This window comes from Apostichopus japonicus, chromosome 1, assembly GCF_037975245.1.
Source record: "Apostichopus japonicus isolate 1M-3 chromosome 1, ASM3797524v1, whole genome shotgun sequence".
NCBI classification, from domain to species: Eukaryota; Metazoa; Echinodermata; class Holothuroidea; order Aspidochirotida; family Stichopodidae; genus Apostichopus; species Apostichopus japonicus.
In genome coordinates, this window is record NC_092561.1 from 9,248,171 (window position 1) to 9,274,308 (window position 26,138).

General features: G+C 39.3%; 1 protein-coding gene and 1 long non-coding RNA gene across 2 annotated transcripts; both read left to right on the top strand.

Moving 5' to 3' along the window:
* Positions 1–1,462: 1,462 nt before the first annotated feature.
* LOC139966785 (uncharacterized) lies at positions 1,463–16,403 on the top strand. Its single transcript, XR_011792752.1, has 3 exons — positions 1,463–1,598; positions 3,474–3,781; positions 12,940–16,403. It is a non-coding gene; the product is annotated as an uncharacterized lncRNA (long non-coding RNA).
* Positions 16,404–18,529: 2,126 nt separating this feature from the next.
* On the top strand, positions 18,530–24,236 carry LOC139971942 (serine/threonine-protein kinase pim-1-like). Its single transcript, XM_071978800.1, has 5 exons — positions 18,530–18,569; positions 19,261–19,360; positions 19,604–19,715; positions 20,322–20,705; positions 23,219–24,236. Exons 1-5 carry the CDS (start codon positions 18,530–18,532, stop codon positions 23,963–23,965), a joined length of 1,383 nt encoding a protein of 460 aa, XP_071834901.1. The 3' UTR covers positions 23,966–24,236.
* Positions 24,237–26,138: the final 1,902 nt, after the last annotated feature.

Below are 26,138 nucleotides of genomic sequence, written 5' to 3' on the forward strand. Positions count from 1 at the left end.
GTAAAATACAATTTAGCTTAAGAGAAATTGAAGGATCGGTCGTCAATGCTTTGCATTCTGCAGTATTACAACAATTTTTTTCGCTTTTAATTCTATTGATCTTTCTGCTTTACAATGCGACCGAATTCTCTCAATTATCAGTAACACAGTGCAAATGTGGTCTTGCAGTTAATGACAGGGAAAATCGCTTCCAGGACTTAAAATATATACTTCGGTCATGAAAACTTCGTCATCATCAGCGATGGGTTGCATGCAACAAGGACACAAGAGGTGAATGAGTCCATTGTTAGCCTGGTAAGTTATATTTAACATATTCAATTGCTTGCTACAGAAAATCGCAGCAACCATGGAGTAGAAATTCAGCAGAGAGGAGCTGTTGGCAACTACGGAGCTGCTCGCATATTCGACCTCGGAGAAAGGTACAATTCGAGTAAAAGTTAGAAATCCAAGCTACACTATTCAGTATGCTTGACTACAAAGTTATAGTACCGTATTAGAAATTCATTTGTTCTCAGCCTTTTCTATATATATTTCATTGTTGGCCTCTGAACACTAGTTTCTAAGTTATACCAGCCTCTTTTGCATGTTATTTAATTTACAAGCCCCTAAAAATAATATTATGTTTCCTTTGTCATCCTCTACGATGTATATTGTAAACTGTTGCTGATGCAGTTGGAACGGCACTTTCGAGGGCAAGGGAACAGCTACAACACGACGTACCATCAAGCAGGGAGTTGTTCCATACAACTCCCTGGTGGTACTAGTAGTAGTATAGTACCACAAGACATGGTACCCATGAAAACATTGCCTCCAGCTAGACCACTAACTTCTACGCACAACGATGACGTTGTGTTGTCGAAGCAACATAGTCCACACGTTAGTATGCCTATTTAATACTTCAAGTTGCTGACAATTTGAGCCCGACATTTCAATCGAGGCTGACAATGAGCCTGAAAAGATGTTTCAACTACAATAAGGTTGATAAATGCATGATAACAATATGGTAGCATACGCCCATTAAAAGCCCCATTGACTTACATACTAATTCACAAAAGTAATGTGGTCTCTAAGTCTAGATAGAAGTTTTCACTAGCTAAACGCTACCCATCACCGGAAACTAACAAGTTGGCCATTCATGGCACCATGATTTTATTGTATCAAAACCGTGTAAATTTTTGGCTATCAGTGCCTGAAGTTTTCGTCACTTGTAAACAAACCTCTTCACTCAGTAGTAAAACCATTTTCGTACGCTATTCCTGAGAGGCCCAAAGGGGTTTAAATGTGTCTCAATTGACCCAGGTTTTGCACCACATGTACTCCCATTCATGCTCTGTAGCATGCAAGCCTAAAAAGAATAGATTCTGATAACATATCAAAACTCCTAGTCCTACTACATTTTGGCACTTTTCCTGAAGGAGAACACCCAATTGATATAGACTCTAATAGGAGTATGCCATGTGCATCGTTAAGATAAAAACGGCATGCCATACGCGCAATACAGTAAAGCTATTTATAACTTCCGGGAGTTCCTGTTCGAACTACGCTGTTGCTCTACTCAGTAAAGCCCTAGAGGAACTAAAACGTAAAGTAAAACGAAGGTGACAATTGCTAGGAAGAGCTTTAAACTTTTATTCAAGTTTTATTGAGAGGCCTTTCTCAAGATCAATTAATCAGAGCAACTTCTATCACAGCTTCTTCTCACCTAGGCTAGCCCTAGGTAACTTAGAATACTGTAACTAAGTGTAGGGACCTAGGCCTGCCCTACGCATATTGAAAGATTGTGTAGGCCTAGGCGAACCAGTATACACCGGCTGACATGTGTTTGTATGCTGAGTTCTATGCTGAGTAGGCTGGGCTAAATGAGCACGTACAGTACGTCAAACTGGTATCAATTCTCATTGTGCAACGGTCGGATTCTCAAATTTATTTTAACTGAAGTGTAAGTAAGGTATGTGTGCTGTCGCCTTTATGATAATGTAAACTATAGTCTAGGCCAGTAGGATGGTGACTTCGAAGTTCGGCCACTTAAGACTTAAAACACCCCAAAACTAAATCTTCTGGTATAAATCATTTGAAAATATACTTCATATGGTGGGAGAATTTTGTTATAGTACGATACACGGCCAAACTTTCTTTCCTGCAAACTGTTTTCACGTTGTTTTCCAAGAAGATTCTTCGTGATTGTGGAACTGGTATTTCTTGCTAGAGTATTGCGAAGTTCGGACACGCAACCCACAGTGTGGCGCTGGTAAAAATTGGTGGCGCTGTTGCTCTTTCAGTAATTATAACAGACTTCATAGATCTTCGTCATTTTATTGACAAATATTTAAGTAATTTCTTGCACACGGGTCATTTTGGAGAGAAAATAACTGTAGCTTCGTACTTTTTGGTGAAATTTGGCTCTTCCTGTACGGTTTTCATGGTGAAAATCGTGTATTTCTTAGGGTGCCCGAACTTCGCAGTATGGCGAACTTCGCAATACTGACTATACTATAGGCTAAGTAAGTTTGAGAATACTGGCTTAATTGCACAATGCCCTGACACAGAACTCCAGCTGTATGATACATCTCCAATAATAATAATAGTAAATAATAGTTAGTCTTATAGGGCAGAATCAAAAGTTTCTCAGTGCACTTTACATTGAACTTGACTTTTTTTGGGCATTTGTCTGTGTAGCATGGTGGGCTCATAATTGACGCACTTAAGGATTTGATCAACGATGTCTATCAAGGAAAAATCCAAATCACTCAACTGTATGTGTTTTTCATATGTGTAGTTCCTCAGAAATGTTATGAAATCAAAATATTTAAGGTTCTGTGCTTATGCACCGTACAATTGGGCAGAATTTGACCATAAAATGTCTGCCATGTTATTTTCAACGCTGCGATGAATTGAAATATTAATGTATACACACTGTTTATAATGCTTACTCATAATTTGCAAACTAAAGAACAACAAAGAAACTTGTGCATAATGAGATTATTTGAAACGTTGGCATATTTGAGTATTCCTCAAAAGTAGAATTGGTAAATTGCTGCAATGAAACACCATCTTAAAAAAAAAAATCCGTTTACACCAAAACGAATTAAAAAAGCTGCGATTTCTGCATTTAACCTTTGGATTCCAAGAATTTTGCTATCTAGACATTACGTATGTGTTCTAATCGTTGTAAACATTTTATCAATACTTTTGATCTGTGCCTTTTTTACTTTTAGATGTATTGAAAGTTTAAATAACTTATGCTAATTGGACTGTAGTGCTGTGGAATTTAGCCTCTTACAGTAGAAAAATATGAAGTTTTGCAAAATCACCTCAATTTGCCACATTAAAATGTGAATCTTTGTGCGAATGTGTGTTTATCAGTAGTTGTTATTTATTTATTTATGTATTTATTTGTTTTTTTGTTTTTCATTGATTGTTTTTTTGATGTATCAATCTCAGCACTGATTGCCAAATTTCTCTTCACTTTCCAGCAGTTAAACTGAGATGGATATAAACAAGCAATATGGAAAAATGAAGGTTACGCTGAGTGACTACTTAACAAAGACTAACTGCGAGAGAATTATGGTATCACTGAATTGGCCGCCAGGTAAACGCGACAATGTACAGAAACCAGCCGACCTCATCGACAAGTTAGAAGCCGAAGAAATAGTTGGTATCGGGAATTATGACAGGTTGATTAATATCCTTAGGGAGAACAACCTTAGACAGGCCGCCAATATTGTGGTAGATTTCCAAAGGAATACTGCAGACAGGACACCTATTCAAGAAACTGGGCGATGTAAGTAGCTAGGAATATATATATATGCTAGCACTTTATCTTGCATTGTTGGTATTGTTGTTTGCTGAACCTTCTCTGTGTTGCCAATTCATGGCTAAGGTTGCGAAAGTTCATTTTGAAGGGCACAGCAAACTCAGTATTGAAAGAATGACTATCCATAACAGCCATACATTTTTTGTTCTTCGACGATCCCAAAAACCCTTTTTTTCTGAAAAAGTGAAAATGACAAAAAATCTTGAGTCGTTTGTGTACTTGTGCACATCTTCCATCTCTTTCCATCTTCCGTCCTTGAGCTCGTCTTTCTCAATTTTTTGTTTTTTTCCCCCGCAAACCAAAATTGCCTTAAAAAGAGTGACCACTTGGGTCGAGTCAGGCCTATATTCCCCAATAATTTGGCGATGAACTGCTCTCAATGTGAAGGTTGGGATGCACCAAACTCTGAAAGTATCCTCACTCAGTAAACATTCAAGGTATCTGACATGTATGCAATTGATCTTTGGTTTCAAATAGGGTTGGGCGATATATCGAAAATTATTATTATCGCGATAATTTTTTTTCATTACGATATTTTTTGAGGATTGAACAAATGACGATAATTTCTTCTGAAAGAAATTTGAAATAGATGTAGAAAAAAAAATTGTCCGTTTTATGTGTAAATGTTATTCTAGCATTCCATGGTTAAGACAGTTGAAAAGAAATATTTTCTCAACTTCATTTACTGACTTTTGAACTTCGTAAAAACCCGTTCTTTACAACATTGACTGTATAGAGAACAAAACTCTGAAAATCAGTAGAGAAATTACCAATTGTGTACGAAAAGTAAGTTGGTACACCTTTCTAATTTTACGAAAGATCGAGCAAAATACTTTCGAAAAATTCACGCGAAACTGGCATATCGTGCTAAATTCAACAAGTGTCATGTAAACAAGGCTCTAGTACACCCATTTATGAATAAACCAGAAGACCACATATGGTGTAAAGCGGGGGAAAGAAAGTATTTTCTAGAATTTCTAAAAAAAAAAGAATAATAATAATATCCTACCATAGTTAAGTGTATAGTAAATAGCCTAACCACTTCGTCAGTTACGGAACTTACGTAACAACAAAAATACAATTAGTTGTGTTTTTGTTGCGAAGTTGACGATTTCTACAAGGCCATGGAAACAATATTTAGCATTAAGTTAATCACGCCTGGTGGCCTAAAACATGGAATTACAAGGTTTACTTTCATACAGATGGCCATACTGTAGCTATTGGGGCCTTGATATCGTGCTATGTCTGTATGGTATAGACTGTGCCTCGTGTATAAGGGGAAATAGATTGTTTTGTTCATGCGGAGGAGTCGGTTGGCTTGAGGTGTGTTTTACTTACCTTAATGTTACGGGGATATTTACCTACTTTCCTTGAACGTCTAAGATAATATTTCGCATAACTTTACGGATCCTTTACTGACTGACCTAATTAATTCTAGAGTGGAGCCAAAAAAGTTTACTCCATGAAAAGTTTTTTGGAACCGTGCCAAAAATGTTAACAAACAGGTGTTAGACAGGGGGGTTGTTTTGCAAGGTACTGTATCTGAGAAAATTTGAAGCACATTGTAACCTACCGTGATATTTAAGTACGGTTGCACTGCAGTTGTAAACTGATTGTTAGGCAATCTAGTAACGGGGCTTTGCCGAACGTAGTTTGTTTCATAATATCGACAGTTTTGTAAGTTAAACTTTATAAAGATTGTAAGACATATTAATTCTCTTTTCATTTTATCACATAATATAGCTACTCTAACTTGTCATTTTAAAACTTTCATCAGTTTCGTGACAATTTAAATTCATAAAGTTAGTATTTTGAATCCTCAATTGCGAATATTTTATCGCCAGACACGCAAAAATACTTAACTTTTCCGGGGGCCTTCGCCCCTGGACCCCCACAAGGGGTTCCACCCCTTGACTCCAACGGGGCTCTAAGGCGGGCCCTGAACCCCACGCCATTATGCTCGGTGTGTTTGCTGCGCGAAAACACCGGTGGGAAATTGGCAGTTGTTTTTAGTGTGTTCGCGAACACACTAAAAACAACAAGAAAAAATTATCGTAATTATCGAAATATCGCGATAATTTTTGAACTATTTATCGTGACATTAAAAAGCAAATATCGCCCAACCCTAGTTTCAAACAATCATGTAAATCATCATAACATCATGACAATGTCCTCTTTTGGCCAGAACATCTCCCATTCCCAGACAATACAAACATTGCCTTCGTCTTTCCAAAACTTTAGTCAGACGCAAGCGCTGGCAGGCGAATCGACCTTTCGATTCGTAATTGCAAAAAAGGATGTGTGCTTGGACTGCATCACTGAATGCATCGCGCCATTATGGATGGCATAAGTATTAAAATGTCTGACTCTCTCTCTACTTTCCTCTATCCGTCAAATAATGTTTGCCGTAGAGGCGCGAGCCGTTCAAACCACACATTTGACCAGTACCTTAGAGTCCCATACTGTACATCAGTCTTCACTGTGTACTAGTCTGCTGTGTGTTGCTTTTCTTTTCGAGTATTACGTATATTTCTGACGACGTGATAAGCTCGCGCATGGAATGCCCGATTAACATTTTGATTTGACTGACTGCGTATGTTGATAAACAGGTGCCAACTTTGTTATTTGTCTGAAGTTTTAATTTGCCAGTTCTCTACGGTTGGCGAAAAAAAGTAGATTGTCATGATTGTGTCGATGATGACCTACACAATAGTATTAAACGATTGCATAGGTGCAGGGAATCGGTATCTCTGTGTTTACAAAGGAAAGTAATATATACATAATAAGGCTATATTTAACGCATAATTATTTTACACTCTGAATAATTGTTAACACTTGAGACATTATCAGGCGTGTATCCAGGGGGGAGGGCGTTGGGGGCGCGCGCCCCCCGGGTAAGGAGAAGAGGAGAGAAAAAAAGAGAAGAAAAAAGGGAAAAAGAGGGAGAAAAAAGAAAAGGAGGAGAGGAAGGAAGGGAAAAGAAAAAGAAGAAAGAGAGGAAAAGGAGAAAAGGAGGAAGTAGAAGATAAATGCCAAGACCTCGGGAAGAGAAAGAGGAACAGTCATAATTACAGCGCTGATCCCTATTATATACACAGGGTAGCCAGTGACAGATCGAAGATTACAGAGGGGATGTGCGCCTCACCCTACCCCTTACACCGACAACTCCACTTTTAGCTCATACCAGCATGCTGGTGTGAGCTATTGTTACAGTGCGGCGTCTATCACTCTATCCGTCAACAATTGGTAAAACCGCTCCCACTCACACAGTATTTAATGGAATTTCATGAAACTTGGACACAAGGACCATTGGATATAGGGCCATCAGAGATGGTCCGAAATTTGGGGTCAATGGTCACCTGTGGGCCGTAATGGGCCATTTTGTGGAAATACGCAAAATGCTTCTTCTCCTACAGATTCCATGGTACAATGTTGAGGGTTTGTCACGATAGTACTATGGAAGTTTTACCTTCAGGGTGTTCATGAATTTGAGATCAAAGATCAACTAGGGGTCTTTTGTGGCTGGGCCGCCGCCCTATATTTTCAAATTGCTCCTGTTCGTACAGTGTATGGCCAGTTATAATGAAACTTGGTCACAACGTTCCTCAGGATGAGGGTTATGAGGGGTGTTCGGAAAATTGAGGTCAAATGTCATTTAGGGGGTCATTAGGGGTCATTCTTTGTAATATTTTCAAATATCTCAATCTCCTCAAGATTTTGATGGATCATATTCAAAGTTGAACTGATGATTGTTGGATTGTGTATGAATAAGATGATGCCTAATAATTTTTGGTCAAAAGTTAATTAATTACAATTAATCCCCATTGTTTAAAAAATCTGAGCCTTCACCTTTTGCCAAAGCTCCTTTAATTTGTCTCCCAGTCTCTGCAGTGTTTGTTTACATTTGGGGTTAAGCTCTGCAGAGGCTGTTAGTGGAATTAAAGCAGTACTGGGAGTTGTTATTAACTGTTGAACTGTAAGCATGAGAGCCCTATAGCCAATCAGCACTTGCCGATTCTTAGAAGTCTTTGAGCCTGAGGTATGTAGGCAGCCAGCCAAAATTTTGGCAAGGAGTGCTACAGTATGGAACGCGAAAAGGGCAACCATATTTCGTTGTCTAAACTAAGTTTGTTGCAGTCTAAACTAAAGTTGCTGCTGCTGTTTTACCACGTTGTTGCTCAAACTCACGTTGTTATTTTAACTTCCGTTGTCTAAACATACGTCGTTGTCTAAACTTACGTTGTTGCTATCGGCGCTGTTCAAAATTGCTCAACCGCGTAATGTAAACCAGAATGCAAAATGCATTGAGGTTTCGATGACTTCAGTACACTAGAAAGGTGTTAGTATAAGCAGAACTAGCTGTTACTATATAGACATGGCCCGAACCACCATTTTGATACATTAAATAAACACAGGTCAGTCTACTGTACGTGGCTATACACACCTGCACCAAAAACAATAGGGGTCTTGGAGGTCCAAGTCCATTTGGAGTCACCAAACGCAAACTTGTGGAAACCTTGTTTTATAAGCTACCGTATCTCCCACAGCCAGCCTATCAGACAACATGTGCGTTAGTACAACTCATACGAATAGGAGGCTGCACGGTAAACAACTTTTAAAATGTTATAATGTTATACTTATAGGCTATGCATATACACTGTGAATGTCGGAAATCAAGTACAACGTCAAGTGTCTAGACAAAGTACCAGCATAAAAATACTGCATTTTTAAACTGATTTCATTGAGCCCCTCCAACAATGTGTAGAGATAATCTGGGAATGTCGGTAATCAAGTAAAACGAGTGTCGAGACAAAATGCCAGCATAAAATACTGTACTTAAAATTGAATTGAACCATTACATGATGTCTGGATATGTTGTGAATGTCGGCAATCAAGTAAAACGAATGACAGTAATATTACTAAAGACAAATGTTTTCGTCCCGATCGAACAACAATTGCGTTTATTATATGACCTATACTTTTACTAGTGTTTATAGTTGAGAAGATGCGATCTTATCACTGCCTGTACTTTGTGAATGCTCTACACAATATATATATGGCGGATGCCATCCAGTGCCCTAGCTTCGCTGTTTTACAAGGGCGGCCGTCCGACCTTCATTTCGCCTGCCCTGCCACTCTTTCCTCCTCTCCAACTCCGTATATTGTACCTCGATGCTTTGACCTGCAGCGATTTCACCAGCTACCCCAACTCTTCAAATATCCCCACAAATGTAGTGTGCATATCTTGCTAAATTCCACGCAATTTGTATTAGGCCTGTTCAAACTTCGGAGTTTCAACTGCAAATGCGCATATCCTGAAAATTTGTGGAGAAAAGATCATATCACCTTACCTACAACACATAGCCTTAGTCAAAACTCGAGTGTATCTTGGATGATTCGTTTCTTGCATAACATGTTAGCGGGTTTTTTGGCCTAAAATTCTTAATGCTGAGCGAGGTTTGTGTATATTCCATTTACAACACAATCCCTTTCGCAAATCGAAACTCCGAACTGGATTGGTGTTACGAATGAACTTGCTTGGCGGGCTTAGTAAACTAGTTCTGTGAGTCATATTGCCTACGTACTTCAAAACTGTGCCCCTCTTGTTACTCACGAAGCGCAGACTACATCCAACCATAGAGCAACTGATCCAACATTTACCCTGGATGCTTTTCAGTATTTGGAAACAACCAACTCCACGAAAATTATAGTATTTAAATAACATTTTTACGCAATGTCGAAACTTCAGTGACTACTTTTGACGATGTATGACTGCAGTAGTTTATGCACACGAATTAGTGTTGCACCAGAATCATGACTTGAAGCACGTGGTCAAAGGGACCGCAAAACTTTACGCAAGTTTGCAACGAAGAAATAACTGTGGTATAAATGCTACATTTTACATGATCAACTCTCAAAAGGGAGAGAACATAACATACTGTGAGATTTAAAGTCCTTTTCAGTATCAGAGATGTTGTGGTAGCTTCCCGCAAATTCATAGATTGTCTCAACTTATAACTTTCTGTGATAAAACAATTATTCAAATATGACATTAACAATATAAATGTAAATAACATCCTCGGAGTTGTATCAACTATCATGTAAATATCGTTAACAACGTGATTTTGTTCGACAAATCAGGTTGTTAAGGATATTTACATGGCTGTTGCTACAAATCCGGCATGACATTAACGATTACCCCCCCCCCCCCTTTTCGCGTTACATAGTTAAACCATCATACTTTGTGTTCATTGAGCACTGAAGATGCAAGCATGTTTGCAGACAATGGGTAAGGGACTATTAACCAAACAAATCTCAGGAAATTTGAGAAACATCATTGGCTGTATTTAGCATGAAAATCTCTGTAATAGATATGTTGTTAGCACTGCACGGAAGCAACTTGCGGTTGATTGTTATAATTCTTTTGAAAAGAAAGAATGATGTTCGTTCACAATGTGTTCACAACGGAACTTTAGATAGCAACGAAAGTGTAGACATCAACGTGAGTTTAGACATCAACCGTAAGTTAACTTAGCAACGAAAGTTTTAGACATCAACGTGAGTTTAGACATCAACTGTAAGGTTTATAAATCAACGTGAGTTTAGACATTAAGGCGCGTATAGTCGTCAACGTGACTTTATAGACATCAACGTAAGTTTAGACATCAACGAACAACAGCAACATGGTAAACTAGCAGCAACAGCTTTAGTTTAGACAGCAACAAACTTAGTTTAGGCAATGAAACAAACTTAGTTTAGGCAACGAAATACAGTTGCCCTTTTCGCGTTCCATACTTCAGGTCTGCTCAGGTAGAGGGAAAAAAGTTTAATAGGGTAGGTCAGTGGTATTGCTTGAGAGAGTGGGTAAAACAGGATTTAAAGGGGGAAAATAGGAATTATAGCCAGTGGTGTGGCCAGTATTCTGCTAACGGAGGGGGGGGGGTATCCCTCATGGGCCCAAAATTGGTGGAATCTGAAAAATGGCCTGAAATTTGGTGGGCCATAAAGTTTTGTGGGCCCTACATTTTTAAGCTCGAAAAGGTATGAGCTTCTGCACCATTGGTGCTTTAGTTGACGTTTCCATTTTTCCTCTCTCACTAATGTATCTATATATACTGTATATACTATATATGGTCTAGCATAACGCGTGTGTGTGTATGGACGCCTTGAACAATTGTTCAATTGTGCAATGGAACCAACTGTGGCTGGTCTTGAACTCGACCGAGTCGTCGGGGAACATGACGCATTTTCTCTATGATATCGCTAGTAATTTCAAAATAGACAATGCTTAGATGCAACTTACAAGGCCTGGGAAGTGTCATTTCCAGCAATCTGGGAGGCATTTTCGGCCAAAATTTTCCTGTACGCTTCCCGCCAATCCATGGTGGCGCTTCGCTCAGATAGTTTGCCTACAGGCTTCGCCCTTCAGTTGGCAAATTACTCGCTACACGCCTGTTCGAATTTGTAAAGCAAAGAGCAGACATCACTTAATATCAGTGAGCATGAAAATGCATGTTCAAAAATGAACAGCCCCAAAACTGTCTATGTGTGTAGTCAAAGGCATAGGAGCCCAATTGGATTTGGGGGCTGTAAGGACTTGCCCGAAAAATATAACCAAAATTTTTCCCGCGCTACGCGCGCGTTCAACATGTCAATGTCAATATCATATAAGCAAGCATAGGTCATTACATCGCACGGCATCGTGTACCATACGGTCCGTGAAAGTTGCGCAGTCATCCGCAGGATGCTAATGTAAACAACAGATGGAGAAAAAGCATACAGGTCCAATTATGTCAAAACTCTCTTTTACAGTAGTAATGGCGAATTAGTCTGCCAAGCTTAGAACTTTATTTTAATTTAGCAAGGAGATAATTTTTAAACTATTCATTTATTCTCAGCATATTGCCCGAATTTTCAGGGGAACATGTTTGGTTGGGGGGGGGGGGCTGCAGCCCCCGCCTCCTACGCCTATGTGTGTAGTGTTCGGTTTCGAAATATCTGATCTCGGAAATATCTGCTATTTTTCATTTCCTTCAACCAAGTTTTATAATTGCCGTTATAAGAGGTTGTAATATTTCTACACCAATAAATTAACTGTGTCTGAATTTTCGAAAACTTCCTGACCAACATTCTTCATCATGCTTCCCTCTACTCGTAGCAATTTTGACCTGTCTGTTAGGGGTTGAATGAGGTTTTTCTATATTGGTTGTCCATAGTTTGAATTTTGTGCAACATTATGTATGTTTTGAAGTGATTTTCTTCACGAGAAATGTGAATTTTCAAATTCTGAACAAATAATGGGCTTTAAACTTAAGTGGGGCTTTCTGATATTGTGGGCCGTGACGTAGAATCACCTACAAAAGCAATGATCCACAGGACATGCAATGAGGTTGAACATAATGTGTGACTGGTTACAATCTTCAAAAAGGTTATGGATGAAGGTGAAAAAAAAAAAATTGGGAAATACTTGGTTCTCAGGCAAAAGTGTACATCTGGTTGGTCATTTTCAAGCCCGAGAAGTGCCATTTCCGGTGATCTAGGGGGTATCAAAACCTGAAATTTTCTTGTACGATCCGCGCCAACCGATGGTGGCGCTCCGCTTAGATAGTAATTCGCGCCCCCCGGGTTAGAAAATCCCATTTTAAGGTTTTTTTCATAAGTTCTGCATAGGAGCAAACTATGAGAACATTTTAATGAAAAATCTCTTAAACAGAGCAAATTTTTAGCGGGACCTCAGATTATCCAAGGAGACCAAGTTTCTGTTGGGACAACCAAAATCAGCTCATCGAAGGAGGACAGTGGTTTCCATCAAATTTCAGATTGCATTGTCACTGAATATCTCGAAAAGATTCAAACGATAAATCCGTATCGCCCTCCTCCATTCACTTTGGAGGTACTGAAATAAAACAAAAAATAAAATAGTGTTATGATTATTCGTCCCACGGGGAATATCACCGGCCCAAAAGTGACATAATTCAGACCAGCTTATTTCGTTATTTTGGCTCATGATTGTCGCCACGATTTATCAACGTTTATTGAAAACAGAGGATGTTATAAAGTTACTTGTTAGATATTCAAGTTGAATTGCTTTACTTAACAATTGTTTTCTTGCTTTTTCTTTGCAGAATGAAAATGCTTACTTTGGGAAACCGCAAACGTATATTCTTCTCGCGTTCGTCCCTGCAATGACCCCATCAGCAACCGACAACTCGAAATATTTGAGACCAGTGCTGCAGTGCCTTTCCAGTTGGAAGTCAGACGATCAACAGTAAAATCAATAGACAAGTTCACCTGACCAGACGACTATAGCGATTGTAGTTAACTCTCTGGGAAAATGTATGTGACCATTGATAGGTACATTGTTTATTCCTCACACCTCCACTCCACTGCACACTTCCCAATAACCACTTCATTTTGAGAAGTGACCTTATGACCTTTTAATTTTTAAACCCATTCTGTGGTGAATACATAAATAGAGGTTCACCAGCATAGTACTATGCATGCTCTTAAGGAATAATGATCTAAGTCATTACTCTCTCGTCCATGTTGAATATGGCGGTCGACCGTAAAATGACAAAACCATCTGTTCATTCGACCAGTTGAGAGATGACTCTGAAATTTGGATGAAAAGTTAGATGCAATTTAAAAAAAAATAAATAAAAAAAATGTCATTCTTTTTGAATATGGCTGTCAACTGTAAACTGATATACCATTTAATCAATTAAGGAATTAAAAAAAAAATAAAAAAATAAAGATAGTGAAAAATATTGATCTAAGTCATTACTCTCTCGTTCATGTTGAATATGGCGGTTGACTGTAAAATGACAAACCGTCTGTTCATTCGACCTATTGGGAGATGAAAAGTTAGAACCAATTAAAAAAAAAGAAAAAGAAAAAAAAAGAAACTGTTGTTCATGTTGAATATGGCGGTCGACTGTAAAATGACTAACCATTTAAGCAATTAAGGAAATAAAAAAAAATAATAATACAGATAATAATATTAGTAAACATGAAAGCACTGTAAAGAGTACAGTATCTCAATAGGATGAGATAGGAAACTATCTGTACCATCCACTGATGATGATGTTTAAGGATTAAATCAAATGTTACTGTGATTGAACGCAACCTGGACCGGTGTCGTAGAGAGGCCATTTTATGGGGTTCCATCTTTCTTTTCAACTTGAATTGCCATGAGACAGAATTTTGCGGGAAATCAATGCTTCGGAACTTCTAATAGTTGTCGTGATCGTTTTCAATGGCAGTTGATTTCTGTCATGAACCATAAAGGACGAAGGATGTTAAAAGGAAAAAATGACTCCCATAATGCAAAGCAGTTTTGAGTTTTTAATATCGTTTATTATTCGCAATGACTGTATGGCATAAATTTTATTATTTGTGGTCAAAGGTGGCAGATAAAGACACTGCATGAAAAACCAGTAGCATCAATGTATACAAGAAAAAAGTATTAACAGAAGTAGGTTGCAAACTTGTCATTCTGGGAGAAATTAAAATTCCTTCCATCTTGTTATTGTGGAATATTTTGTATCCTTCTTGAGGTTGATAATTCCAAACCTACAGACCAGTACTACTGGAAAAGATAAGCCACTACTGTAATCCATGGTTTTAGAAATTCATTTCATTCAACCGAAACATGTTCTTTTTACCTTCATGTGAACAAGATTTGTTTGTTTTTTAATGAATTATTAACATGTCATTTCAAGGCCATCAAAGGTCTAAATTTTTTCCTGTGAATTTTTGTGTTGCAGCTGAGGATGAGACCTATCATAGTCTGTGTGTTAGACTTGGATGTCCAGTCACTTTGTTAGTTGATGAGGTCCAAATGTTTTAAAGGGGCTCATTTGCCCCCCAAAAATGAATACAAGTGGGATAACAATGCTTTGGTGACTGATAGCATTGTTTTTGTAAAATTGAGGAGCAAATTTTTCAAGTTTGGAGGGAATTTGATCAATATGTTTCTGTTTACTGTACTGATTCTGTATTTTCCTTTCAATATGTGTAATCTCGTCAACTTCATTCATTATCTGTTTAATTTTGGTTTAATATCAAACTCTTTCGTACGTAAAACATTGATACTAAAATCTAAAATTCACCATCATAAGGTATCTCAATTTTATATATGTAGTGAGCATTGAGTATGGAGACAGGAAGGTAGAAAGTATGATTATGAATGAACTGGCCTTGTTGTGTGATCTCTATCTGTCAAGGGTGGAGGAACCAGGGGGGCTGGGGGGCACTAGCCCCCCAGTTAAAAATATGGGGTGGCGGAAGTATCATTCCGCCCCCCCCCCCCCCGCTTCGCAAGTCAGAAAACCCCTTTTTCATTTCCAAACGAGAAAAAAATCTCATTTGGAGCACCAAATTGCATCTAAGGCCAGGTGAAAATTCAAAATTATTTACAAAATGGAGTGGGTGTTGAAATGTGCTATATTGCACCAAATTGCATCTGAGGCCACCTGGAAATGCAATTGATAGCTCGATTCCTGCCTAGTCCATTATGTTGTGTCCTTGGGCAAGATGCTTTATCTCACTTGCCTATCTCCACCCAGGGTTAAATGGGTACCTGTGAGGTAACTTGTCATTGGGTGCAGTATATAACTGCTGCCGACTGGAGGGATTGTCTCTGGGACAGGTTATCATTGACCAAGGGTAATATAACGTCTGTAAAGCGCTTTGAGACCTATAGCTGGCATAAAGCGCTATATAAAAAGCAAATATTATTATTAACTTTGGTAATAAGGTGATCAATATAATTGCCAAGTGAACAAAGTTGGTTTGGGTTTCGATGACAAGAGAAACCAATGCAGTCATGATGGCGTGTGTAAGTATGTCTGTGTGTGTGTGATGCCCAGTTTGTAATCATGGTATATCAAGATAGGAATCATGGATACTTTGCATACATGGCACGTAGACGCCCCATATCGAGTATAAGAATCCTATTGTTTTTGGCGGAGGTCAAAGGTCATCTGATATCAGCAGAGATTGAACTGAAAACCGTTCTAAACACGATATCTCATGATAGGAAGTATGAATACTTTTTATACGTGGCATGTGTATGAGTCATATTAAGTAGAAGACCCTTTTTGCTTTTTGTGGAGGTCAAAGGTCACCAGAGGTCAAATACTCAAAATTTTGTAACACTAAATCTCAAGATAGGAATCATGGATACTTTTCATACTTTAAATTTAATGCCACATAAAGTAAACTGACCTGTGTTTATCATGCCATAGTGTAATTGTACATCAAAATAGTGGTCCATAAGAGAGATTATAAGATGTCTGGTGAACAAGCAGAAGTCTAGTGTTATGAAGTCATCGAAACCTCTTTGCATTCTAGTTGTTGTTGTGTTGTGCTTTTTCAGTAAAATCCTTTATTTTCTTTTTTTTTCCATCTAAATAATACTATATGCCTTAAGACAGTCTTACCATTCGCAACTGAAATAAACCATTGATTTTTGTCTGTGTTTGTGAAGTCTTTCTTAAGTTATGTTTACGTTTTCTAAAAGAAGATTAATTGTTACAGAATGATCATGAAATGTGTGAAAGCTTAATAAATATAATCTCAAATTGTATACTTTCTATGAGTAATCTGGGATTCATTTGAACTTTTTCTTTGACATTGAGTGGCGCTCAATGGAAATGAATTTGGAGTCACTCAAATCACCAGCCTTATTCACTCCTCCCCTTGATGTCTAATAAAATCATACTGTACAATATTCCAGTCAAAGTAGCTTAAGTTCTGAAATCATAAGTGCGTAGGTCACTGTTTACTGTCGAAGTCGAATTTGCCGGCCAAGGGGAGGGGGGGGGGGGGCTGCATCGCCTTGTATAATGTTATTGCCGAAGTTCTTTGTAGTGGACTGAACTATTGCTTTAACATTGAAAGGCTTTTACCATGATTGTAAAGTAGCACCTAGGGCCATAGCCGCAAGGGGAGGGGTGGGAACCTTCCCCAGCCCCACCCAATTGTTTCAGACTTTCTTCCAAATGACCTATATCTATAGGCTCACGCTATAAAAGGAATTACTTGTACTCCACAAATGTAGTAATATGGATGGGACTGACAGCACCATTTTGCAACTTAAGCCCCATATGAAAGTTACCCCACCCCCCCCCCCCATAGACTCCAGGACGGAAATGATCTAAAATTTGTGCCTTATAAAAAGTCGGACTCTGGGCCAATGGCCCTGGCACGACCTGTTTCTTCCCCGAAAATAAAAGAAAGATAATTTATGAAATTAGTGAAATCATATAGATATATGGTCAATGTGTTACGGGAAACAGTCCCAAATGGCGTGCCATGGTATTATTTTTTCTCCATGATTTTCGAGGAAATTGGCAAGCATGTATAGGTGTTCGAGGTCCGTAACATATGCTAACAATATGATTCTGTTGCTTGAAAACAACAGCAAGTCCTGCCCCTGCATTAATTTCGTTCCCCGTGGTTCGTTTGCCTCACATAGATATAGCATAGGTCAGCGGACCCCCACGGGGTGTGGATATGGGGTGCCATACACCAGCCCGCCCCCGTCCCAAAAATATTTGGCACCAGGAAAAGACACTAGGTAGATACACGACTATTTCCGACTTCTATTGACAATAATTTACATTCATCTACTTCCAATTCTGCAATTTCCGTATTTCTATATGCAGTTACTTCAAAAAGGAGCAAGGGAGTAAGATACTATGATTTTTAACACTGAAAGATGACTGACCAGCATACTTCATCGGGAGATCGAAACTACTGGTCATTCATCACGCAAAGCTCCTAATCCTGTTTCCTGGGAGGGGGGAAAGGTTTGGTGGATCGATAGGTCTAGTCAGTCTTAGTCACTCTTGTTCAGAATTCTACTCTTCACCTTCTTTGACCTTTGACCTTTCGTTCTGAGAGTCTGCGAGACGCATGTTTCCATCATGAGACATCTTTCTACCAAATTTGAAGATAACCTGCCCAGCCGTTTATCAAGCGCTTTTGACACAAAATTGCACTGCTCAGGAACATGAACTGTCACAGGGGAAACCGTATCCTATAGGCTCTATTGACTCCAATATCTCATCCTCTCTATCGGAATGACGAGATAACCAAGACTACGGATGACAGTGTACACAACATATTATTGTCGCTATCGGGCAGAATATATTGTTGCCACCCGATAACGCCATATATAAGTACAGCTATAGTGATATGTGTGTTTGCAGAAGCCGCATATGGTTACCAAGCAACTGGTGCGCATGCTAGATTTACGGTTCTTAACCCTTGAGAGACATGGTACAGCGCGATCCAAAATCGGACGCTATATATTAATGCTAAACGACGAAGGGGCCAGGCGCCCTACCTTATCTCTGCTTTGCCCACTGTACAACGGCAGCTCCATGTGTGTACACGCAGATCTGGTGCAGCGCAATACGATATCTTTGTACGCATCACGCAGAAAGTTTCTAGACGCAACACGTACAAATCAGCACCGATATATACATGTAACACTATGTAGATATTTGCGCGCGTTCAAAGGCATCGTATGCACACGAAAACATTAATTTACATATGTGACGAAATAAAGGTTGTGAACCTTATCAATGACAACAACAACATTCACATTAATAACACAGTATTATACGCGTTTTGCTATACGAGTGTTACACACGTACTTTCGAAAGCTTCTTGAAATCTTCGGGTTTTAATCAAAACATCATCAGAATGAATCAAAAACTTACTCTTGATTTGCTTCGCTTGGCTGGTAAGTATATATAACTTTGTGAATATCCTCTTTTTTTCCCAATAAACTGTTAAACTGATTCTACCAATCAACCGCTGCAAAGACTTTCTGCCTGCCCACATATAAAAAAAAAAACACAAACAACGTGCAATAATTAGTTATTACAATAAAAGCATATGCCCGATTCTTATATACAAAGTTGATTAGGCAAGTCGTTGGGCCAATAGTGTTGCTCCTTGGTAAAGTAACGTAATTTCTCGGACATTATCGATGTGTGATATGTAAGTAGCTAACGTTATCTGTTCTGAGCATGCTCACTACATATATACATGTGTTATGATGCAAACGCATTCATGCAGTTATAGCCTGTTCTTATTTTGTTAACGTGTTGTAGGCGGGATTTTACGAATTAAGGGTTGTGGATGTTGGTTCGTTGAATACAATGCCCACATAGGTGGGGTGGGGGGGGGGGGGGTCTGGTACACCAGAAGAAAATTTCAAAGTTTACACGCCAAAATGGTGCATTCAGAGACTTATTTAGACTATAAGTTTGGTCTTTAATTCGGTCTAAACGCGAGGTGGTGCTAATAAATACTTTTGAATGGTAAAACTATTCAGTTTGTACGCCAATGAATAAAAGACTACAACATGATACGACAATGGCTTCACTTTACTTCATCATTCGAAAATAACCTTTAAATTTCTTTAACAGGATTACTTGGCTTCTGTAGAGACTCCAAAAATCGCCATACTGGACGAGAGATAGATTCAGTGTTTGATACACTGGCATCAGATGTTAGCTCTTTGTTAAAGTAAGTATTTTACGACACAATGATAAGAGACACATGTGTTGTAGGATTATCAGTCGTTTATCAAGGACTCTGCCCGGTAGCTGTGCCTAGCCCCCCACCCCCTCCTCCCTCTCCCCAAATATTTGTCTATTTTCTTAGCCGTTTGGGAGTTGTTCTTCAACAAGATTTCCGTCATATAAGCCAACGATGATGGTTGGGTTTGAGTCGACTCTAATCTTGACATAATTTCATCATTTGTTGCAGGAGTTATCAGGAGATTGAAGATCAGAATCTCAAACTGAAACAAGAACTTCGTTCCTGTCGTTGCCGAGGAGCAAGGTCCGCCCACAATGGACCAAATGGCAAGAAAAGGAAGGTATGTTGCTTACCTTAAAGTAAAATATTCAATGACCATCTTGACTTATCATGGTTTCTATGTGATTGCAATGAAGGAAGAATATGCGTTTGGTGAACAGGAGCGTAACCACGTATACGTTGGTGGCGGGGGTGTTATCCTCACCCCTGCCCACTCCCTCCCCGCTGGTTGACAGAATATTGCAAAATTCCTAGACAGATATATAACCTGCACTTGCGGTATACAACCTAAACAATCGAAATTTCTTCAACAACGTTTCAAAAGTTTCTGGTCATTTTGTAGAAATGAATTTCTAATAACCATATGTATTGTGTGTTACTATATATTGAACAAATAAAGTACAGTTTTAATGCGATTTGTTCGAATATATTCAGTATACCGTCGATAGTGTAAGCCAGTCTTATTATGGCAACTTTTATACCTGTAGGTATTCCCAATATTAATAGTAAGCCGGATACGTAACTGCAGTGATAAAAAGAAGCATCACCAAATCACCCACGCCTTCCCCCACCCTGCCCCACCCCTTCCCACCCCTTTCCTACCCTTCCTCACCGCTTTATGTGTTTTTGTGTCAAAGTTTAACACATTTGATGTTTGTCTTCACAGAGGAGACATCAAAGCACTTCATCCTCTGGCCGAAATCACAAGCAACGTCACAGCAACAGGGCTGTCGTAAACGCTAACGGCAGGAACTTGAGCAATGGTAGCAACGGTGGTGCTGCTGGTAACATTAGTGGTGCTTATGGTTACGGCAGCATTGCGCAGACCAATGGCAGTAGCAACCAAAGTCACACGAACGGGTACAGCAACAGTAGTGGCTCCAACTCTAGTTCCAGTCACCAGATAGTTGTGCCACATGACGTCATGGTCAAGGCGCAGGCGGAAATGCGAAAAGCCGGTTACGAGCTTCTTGATCAGCTTGGACACGGTGGCTTTGGTTTGGTCTACAGAGGACGACCACTGAACAATACTCCCTACACCCCAAGTCTGGTAAATATATATATATATCAGGGTTCTGCCCAGGGTGGATTGAGTGCCGGCAGGACTATCTAAGCGGAGCGCCACCATCGGTTGGCGCGGTGCGTACAAGAAAATTTTGGGTTTTGGAAACCCCCCAGATGGCCGGAAACGGCCCTTCCCGAGTATTCTGAGCCACATGTAGACAGCTTTGAAATGAGATCTCATGTCTGGAATTTTTCATAATTAATGAAAAAAGTTAGGACAAATATCTGGAGCACCAGAGTACAGACCAGCCGGTGGTGCCTATTATTAAATAAATCATTCAGGCTACATGTGCCGCGAATTTTCCCAGGTACCTTGCCAAACAACTGTGAGATCATCCCATGTCTAACACCTGTTTGTTAACATTTTTTGGCACGTTGCCAGGGAACTTTTCATGGAGTAAACTTTTTTCGTTCCACTCTAGAATTAATTAGGTCAGTCAGTAAAGGATCGGTAAAGTTATGCGAAATGATATCTTAGACGCTCAAGAAAAGTAGGTAAAATATCCCCGTTAAATTTAGGTAAAACACACCTCAAGCCAACTGACTCCTCCGCATGCACACCCCATGAAACACGAGGCACAGTCCATACCATACACGCATAGCACGATATCAAGGCCCCCTTGCTATGGCCGTCTTTATGAAAGTTACCCTTGTAATCACATGTTTTAGGCCCCTTGGCATGATTAACTCAATGCTAAATATTGTTTCCATGTTCTTGTAGAAAACGTAAACTCCGCAAAATACAATTAGTTTTGATTTTGTAGTTACGTGAGATCCGTTATAACCGCCGAGGTGGTTAGGCTATTTGCTATACACTTAACTATGGTAGGATATTATTTTTTCGGTATTTTTGGAAATGCTAGAAAATACTTTCTTTTCCCCCGCTTAACACCAGATGTGGTCTTACGGTATATTCATAAATGGATGCACTAGAGCCTTGTTTACATGACGTTAGTTGCATTTAGTACGCTAGCAAGTTTGGCGTGAATTTTTCGAAAGTGCTTTGCTCGATCTTTCGTAAAATTTGAAAGGTGTAGCCTACCACCTTTCCGTACACAATTGGTACACAATTGATTTTCAGTTTGTTCTCTGTACGGTGAAGTGAATAAGTTGTACATTGAGTATAAACTCATCGCGAATGCAAAAAACGATGCGGGGATTTCCAGCAGACAAATGTTTTCTTTGCAGGATTACTGAGTCAGTTGAAGGGAATCCCGCACCTTAGTGGGAACACTGAACTGAAGTCAAATTCATACGAAAGAAAACGTTTACTAACCAACATACAATACAAATATAAAAGAACGTGGAATGGCAATATTGTTCAAAACATTTCCCGCGAGGCTGATTTATTACAGCAACCTTCCCGCGCTGGGCCGTGGGTGTCCGTGTGACACGTATACCCTGAAGCTTGCGAAATAGCCATTGTAAGTGGGTTGGGGACACATCATTACTCGTTGGTATTGTGACTAAAATTGCTAGCACGCTCTCTGAACATTTTCCTTTTGTTTCTGAAACTTTTCTTGTGAAATTTTACATTTAGTTTTTTTTATAGCTGTACTGATTTGTCCTTTGTGTTTTTTTTTTCGTCCCGTTTTTTTTTTCTATTTTTTTTGTCCGATTTTTTTTTTTTCGCCAGCCGGGCTGGATTTCCCGCGAGCATCGCGGAATTCCCGCGAACCTTGTTCGGACGGTTCGCAAGGTTTTCCAGCCCTTGTCACTCGTGCCAAATACAATATGATGTAAATTCACCCGCTACGAAGGTTAACGGCCGTATGTGTACTAGCTAGCTGGATAGTGCCTGTGTCTCGCGCGATAAAAGTAGATATAAATGAAACTATCAAAAGTAAGATCGGGAGTTGGAAACGGAAAACAGTCATTGATCTGGAATGCGGAACTCCGGTAATTTTTACTAAGTATGACACTGTGATGTGTTGGATATTTTGAACAGTTATGAACTGGATTTCCCCTAGTCTCAAACAGATTGTTTCTGTACGTTCGACCCTCCGGCTATGGAGCTGTTTCTTGGAGTTCCTATCGAAAATAAGTGCCGGTCGGAAAAGTCACTCAGGCAGATTGTGGCGGTCGGTAATTCAGCGTGCTGGTCGGGCCCGACCGGCGCCGACCGGCAGCGGCAGAACCCTGATATATATATATATATATATATATATATATATATATATATATATATATATATATATATATATAAAATGAAAGGATAACAATATTTGTTTCATATCTTGAACACTTTTTATGTCAATTACTAAAGTGCATTGCCCGTTGACCTAACATACTATATAGCTTTTAATATCATGATAATATTGGTGTCACTTGTCAGGCTTCCATGGTTTTTGTATAGTCTAAATATAATATGATATCGTCACATTTTGCACCCACCACGTGACTTAATATAGGTATTAGTTCGCATCATACCACTATATTTGGAATATCTTATACTTGGTGTAACACTGGTTTAAGAGTCTGTATTCGTATCTTTTACAGGAGGTTGCCATCAAGTTCACCAAATGCAGTGATATTCACTTATGGACCACTCTTCCCAATAGCCCCGATCAGATACCGTTAGAGGCAGCAGCTCTTGTGGCTCTGGAATCTGTGACCAGTGTTGTGGACCTTCTTGGCTACGGTCAAATTTCCTTAGGCAATGATGACGTCTTCACTCTTGTGATGGAGAAACCAGCCGGTTGCCTCTCGTTCGCTTCATATTTAAGACGACAAGCACCGCTGACTGAGTCTATGGCTTTCTTCTTCCTCGAACAACTCGTTTCCATAGTGATGGCTATCCATCGATGTGGCTGGGTACATGGAGACCTGAAACCCAGTAACTTGTTGATTTGTGATCCAGATCAGCTTAAAGCCATCGACTATGGACTAGCCAGGGAGGTCGTCAATGATGAATGTATCGTACCCGCAGCTGGTGGTACATTGTTATGGAACATACCTCCCGAGCGAATAAACGGAGCGTACGACTTGGTCAAGTCTACAGTCTGGTCTGTGGGTGTAATCTACTATTGTATGGTCTTTGGAAAACTGCCATTTCCATCTCTTAGGAAGGCAAAAAACAGCCCTCTAAGATGGCATCACAACATCTCTAGTGGAGCTAAATTTATGCTACAACGTTTATTGGATCCAGAACCGAACAGACGAGTGGCAATTCAAGATCTAGAACAACTGATCCAGACAAACGCTCCTCCGAGCGGCGTCCTGGAAATTCGTAGACTGCTTAATTAATCAGCCTCGGCTCCATCAAGGAGAGAAACTTTGAGTTAATTGACTCAATCTTCTATTATTATGTAATAGCTGAGTACAATGCATGAAGGTAGCCAATTATTGTTTCTTTCCGAGTGGATCGAACAGAATAGTGAAGATTTTGAGAAAAGTGACTCACGATTCTTTGGAATATGTTATAGTTGAGTGAAAAGCATATTTGGAAATAATCTTCGCTTGTCTTTTGTGAAAGAAAACGGAATTTATGAACAAGAGAATGGTTCTTCAGGATCTATAACATTCAGGATCTATAACATCTGATCCAGACGCACAGTGCTGCAATGCAGCTGATGGCAGAGCACAAGTTTGGATCCTCCGTGGATCAAACAGAGAAAGAGAGAGAGAAATAGAGAGAGAGATTTTGAGAAAATTGACTCAATCCTTTGGTATTATGCAATTGCTGAGTGAAATGCATGATGGGAAATAATCTTTGCTTGTCTGTTCTCAAAGAAAATCTGCAAATGCATCTGATGGCTGAGCACAAGTTTGGATCCTCCGTGGATCAAACAGAGAAAGAGAGAGAGAGAAGTATAGAGAATTATTTTGAGAAAAATGACTCAATCCTTTGGTATTATGCAATTGCTGAGTGAAATGCATGATGGGAAATAATCATTGCTTGTCTGTTCTTATAGAAGAGAGTGGTTTTTCAGGATCTATGACAACTCATCCAGACGAACAGTGCTGCAATGCATATGATGGCTGAGCACAAGTTTGGATCCTCCGTGGATCAAACAGAGAAATAGAGAGAGAGATTTTGAGAAAATTGACTCAATCCTTTGGTATTATGCAATTGCTGAGTGAAATGCTTGATGGGAAATAATCTTTGCTTGTCTGTTCTCAAAGAAGAGAGTGGTTCTTCAGGATCTATAACAACTGAACCAGACGCTCAGTGCTGCAATGCATCTGATGACTGAGCACAAGTTTGGATCCTCCGTGGACCCGGCAAAAAGGGAAAGAGGGAGAGAGAGATTTTGAGATAATTAACTCAATCCTTTGGTATTATGCAATGGCTGAGTGCAATGCATGATGGGAAATAATCTTTGCTTGTCTGTTCTCAAAGAAAATGGAATTTATGAACAAGACGGAATGGTTCTCCAGGATCTATAACATCTGATCCAGACGCACAGTGCTGCAATGCAGCTGATAGTTGAGCACAAGTTTTGATCCTACTTGATTAAACAGAGAAATAGAGAGAGAAAAAGAGAGAAATATTTTGAGATAATTGACTCAAACCTTTGGTATTATGCAAAGGTTGAATGCAATGCATGATGGGAAATAATCTTTGCTTGTCTGCTATGAAAGAAAACGGAATTTATGAGCAAGAGAGTGGTTCTTCAGGATCTATGACAACTCATCCAAACACACAGTGCTGCAATACATCTGATGGCTGAGCACAAGGTTTGATCCTCCTTCGAGCAAACAGAGAAAGAGAGAGAGAGAGAGATTTTGAGATAATTGCCTCAATCCTTTTAAATTATGTAATTGCTGAGTGAAATGCATGATGGTAAATAATCTTTGCTTGTCTGCTCTGAAAGACAAAGGAATTTATGAACAAGAGATTGTTTCTTCCGATCATAACAACTGATCGAGACTCATACAGAGCCTTATATCTCTGGACTCATATAGGTTGCAGTGCAACCTATAACTTAGCGGAAGGTTCCACCCGCCGTTGATGATTACGGAGAGAAAAATTTGAGATATAGACTCAATCTGCTATTTATGAACCGGTAGTTACTGCATGACCAAGCGCATCATGGGAATTGGTTATCTTTTGTAAATGCCGTGTGATCATTATGTTCACCTGAAATGTGCGTCAACGTGAAGAAACATTGTTTATGCATTCTGTACGTGAATGCAAAATAAAGTAATTAATTAAGTAAAAAACTCTCGTCTCTTGCGTATAATTGTGTTCGTTAATGAGTGTCAGTATAGTGAGGGAGGGGAGGGGAGGGTGGTTGGGGGGTGGGTAGTAGGAGTATATATTTCGCTAATTAATTCAGCAGCAGGAAAATATTCAAATAGTTACGAATTGGTACATATGTTGACAAACCGGAGTTTTTTTATATCGAAAGTTACCTTGAAGCGATTAATTTATTCATATTTAAAAGAGTATTTTGAGCTTAGAAATGAGCCTGCC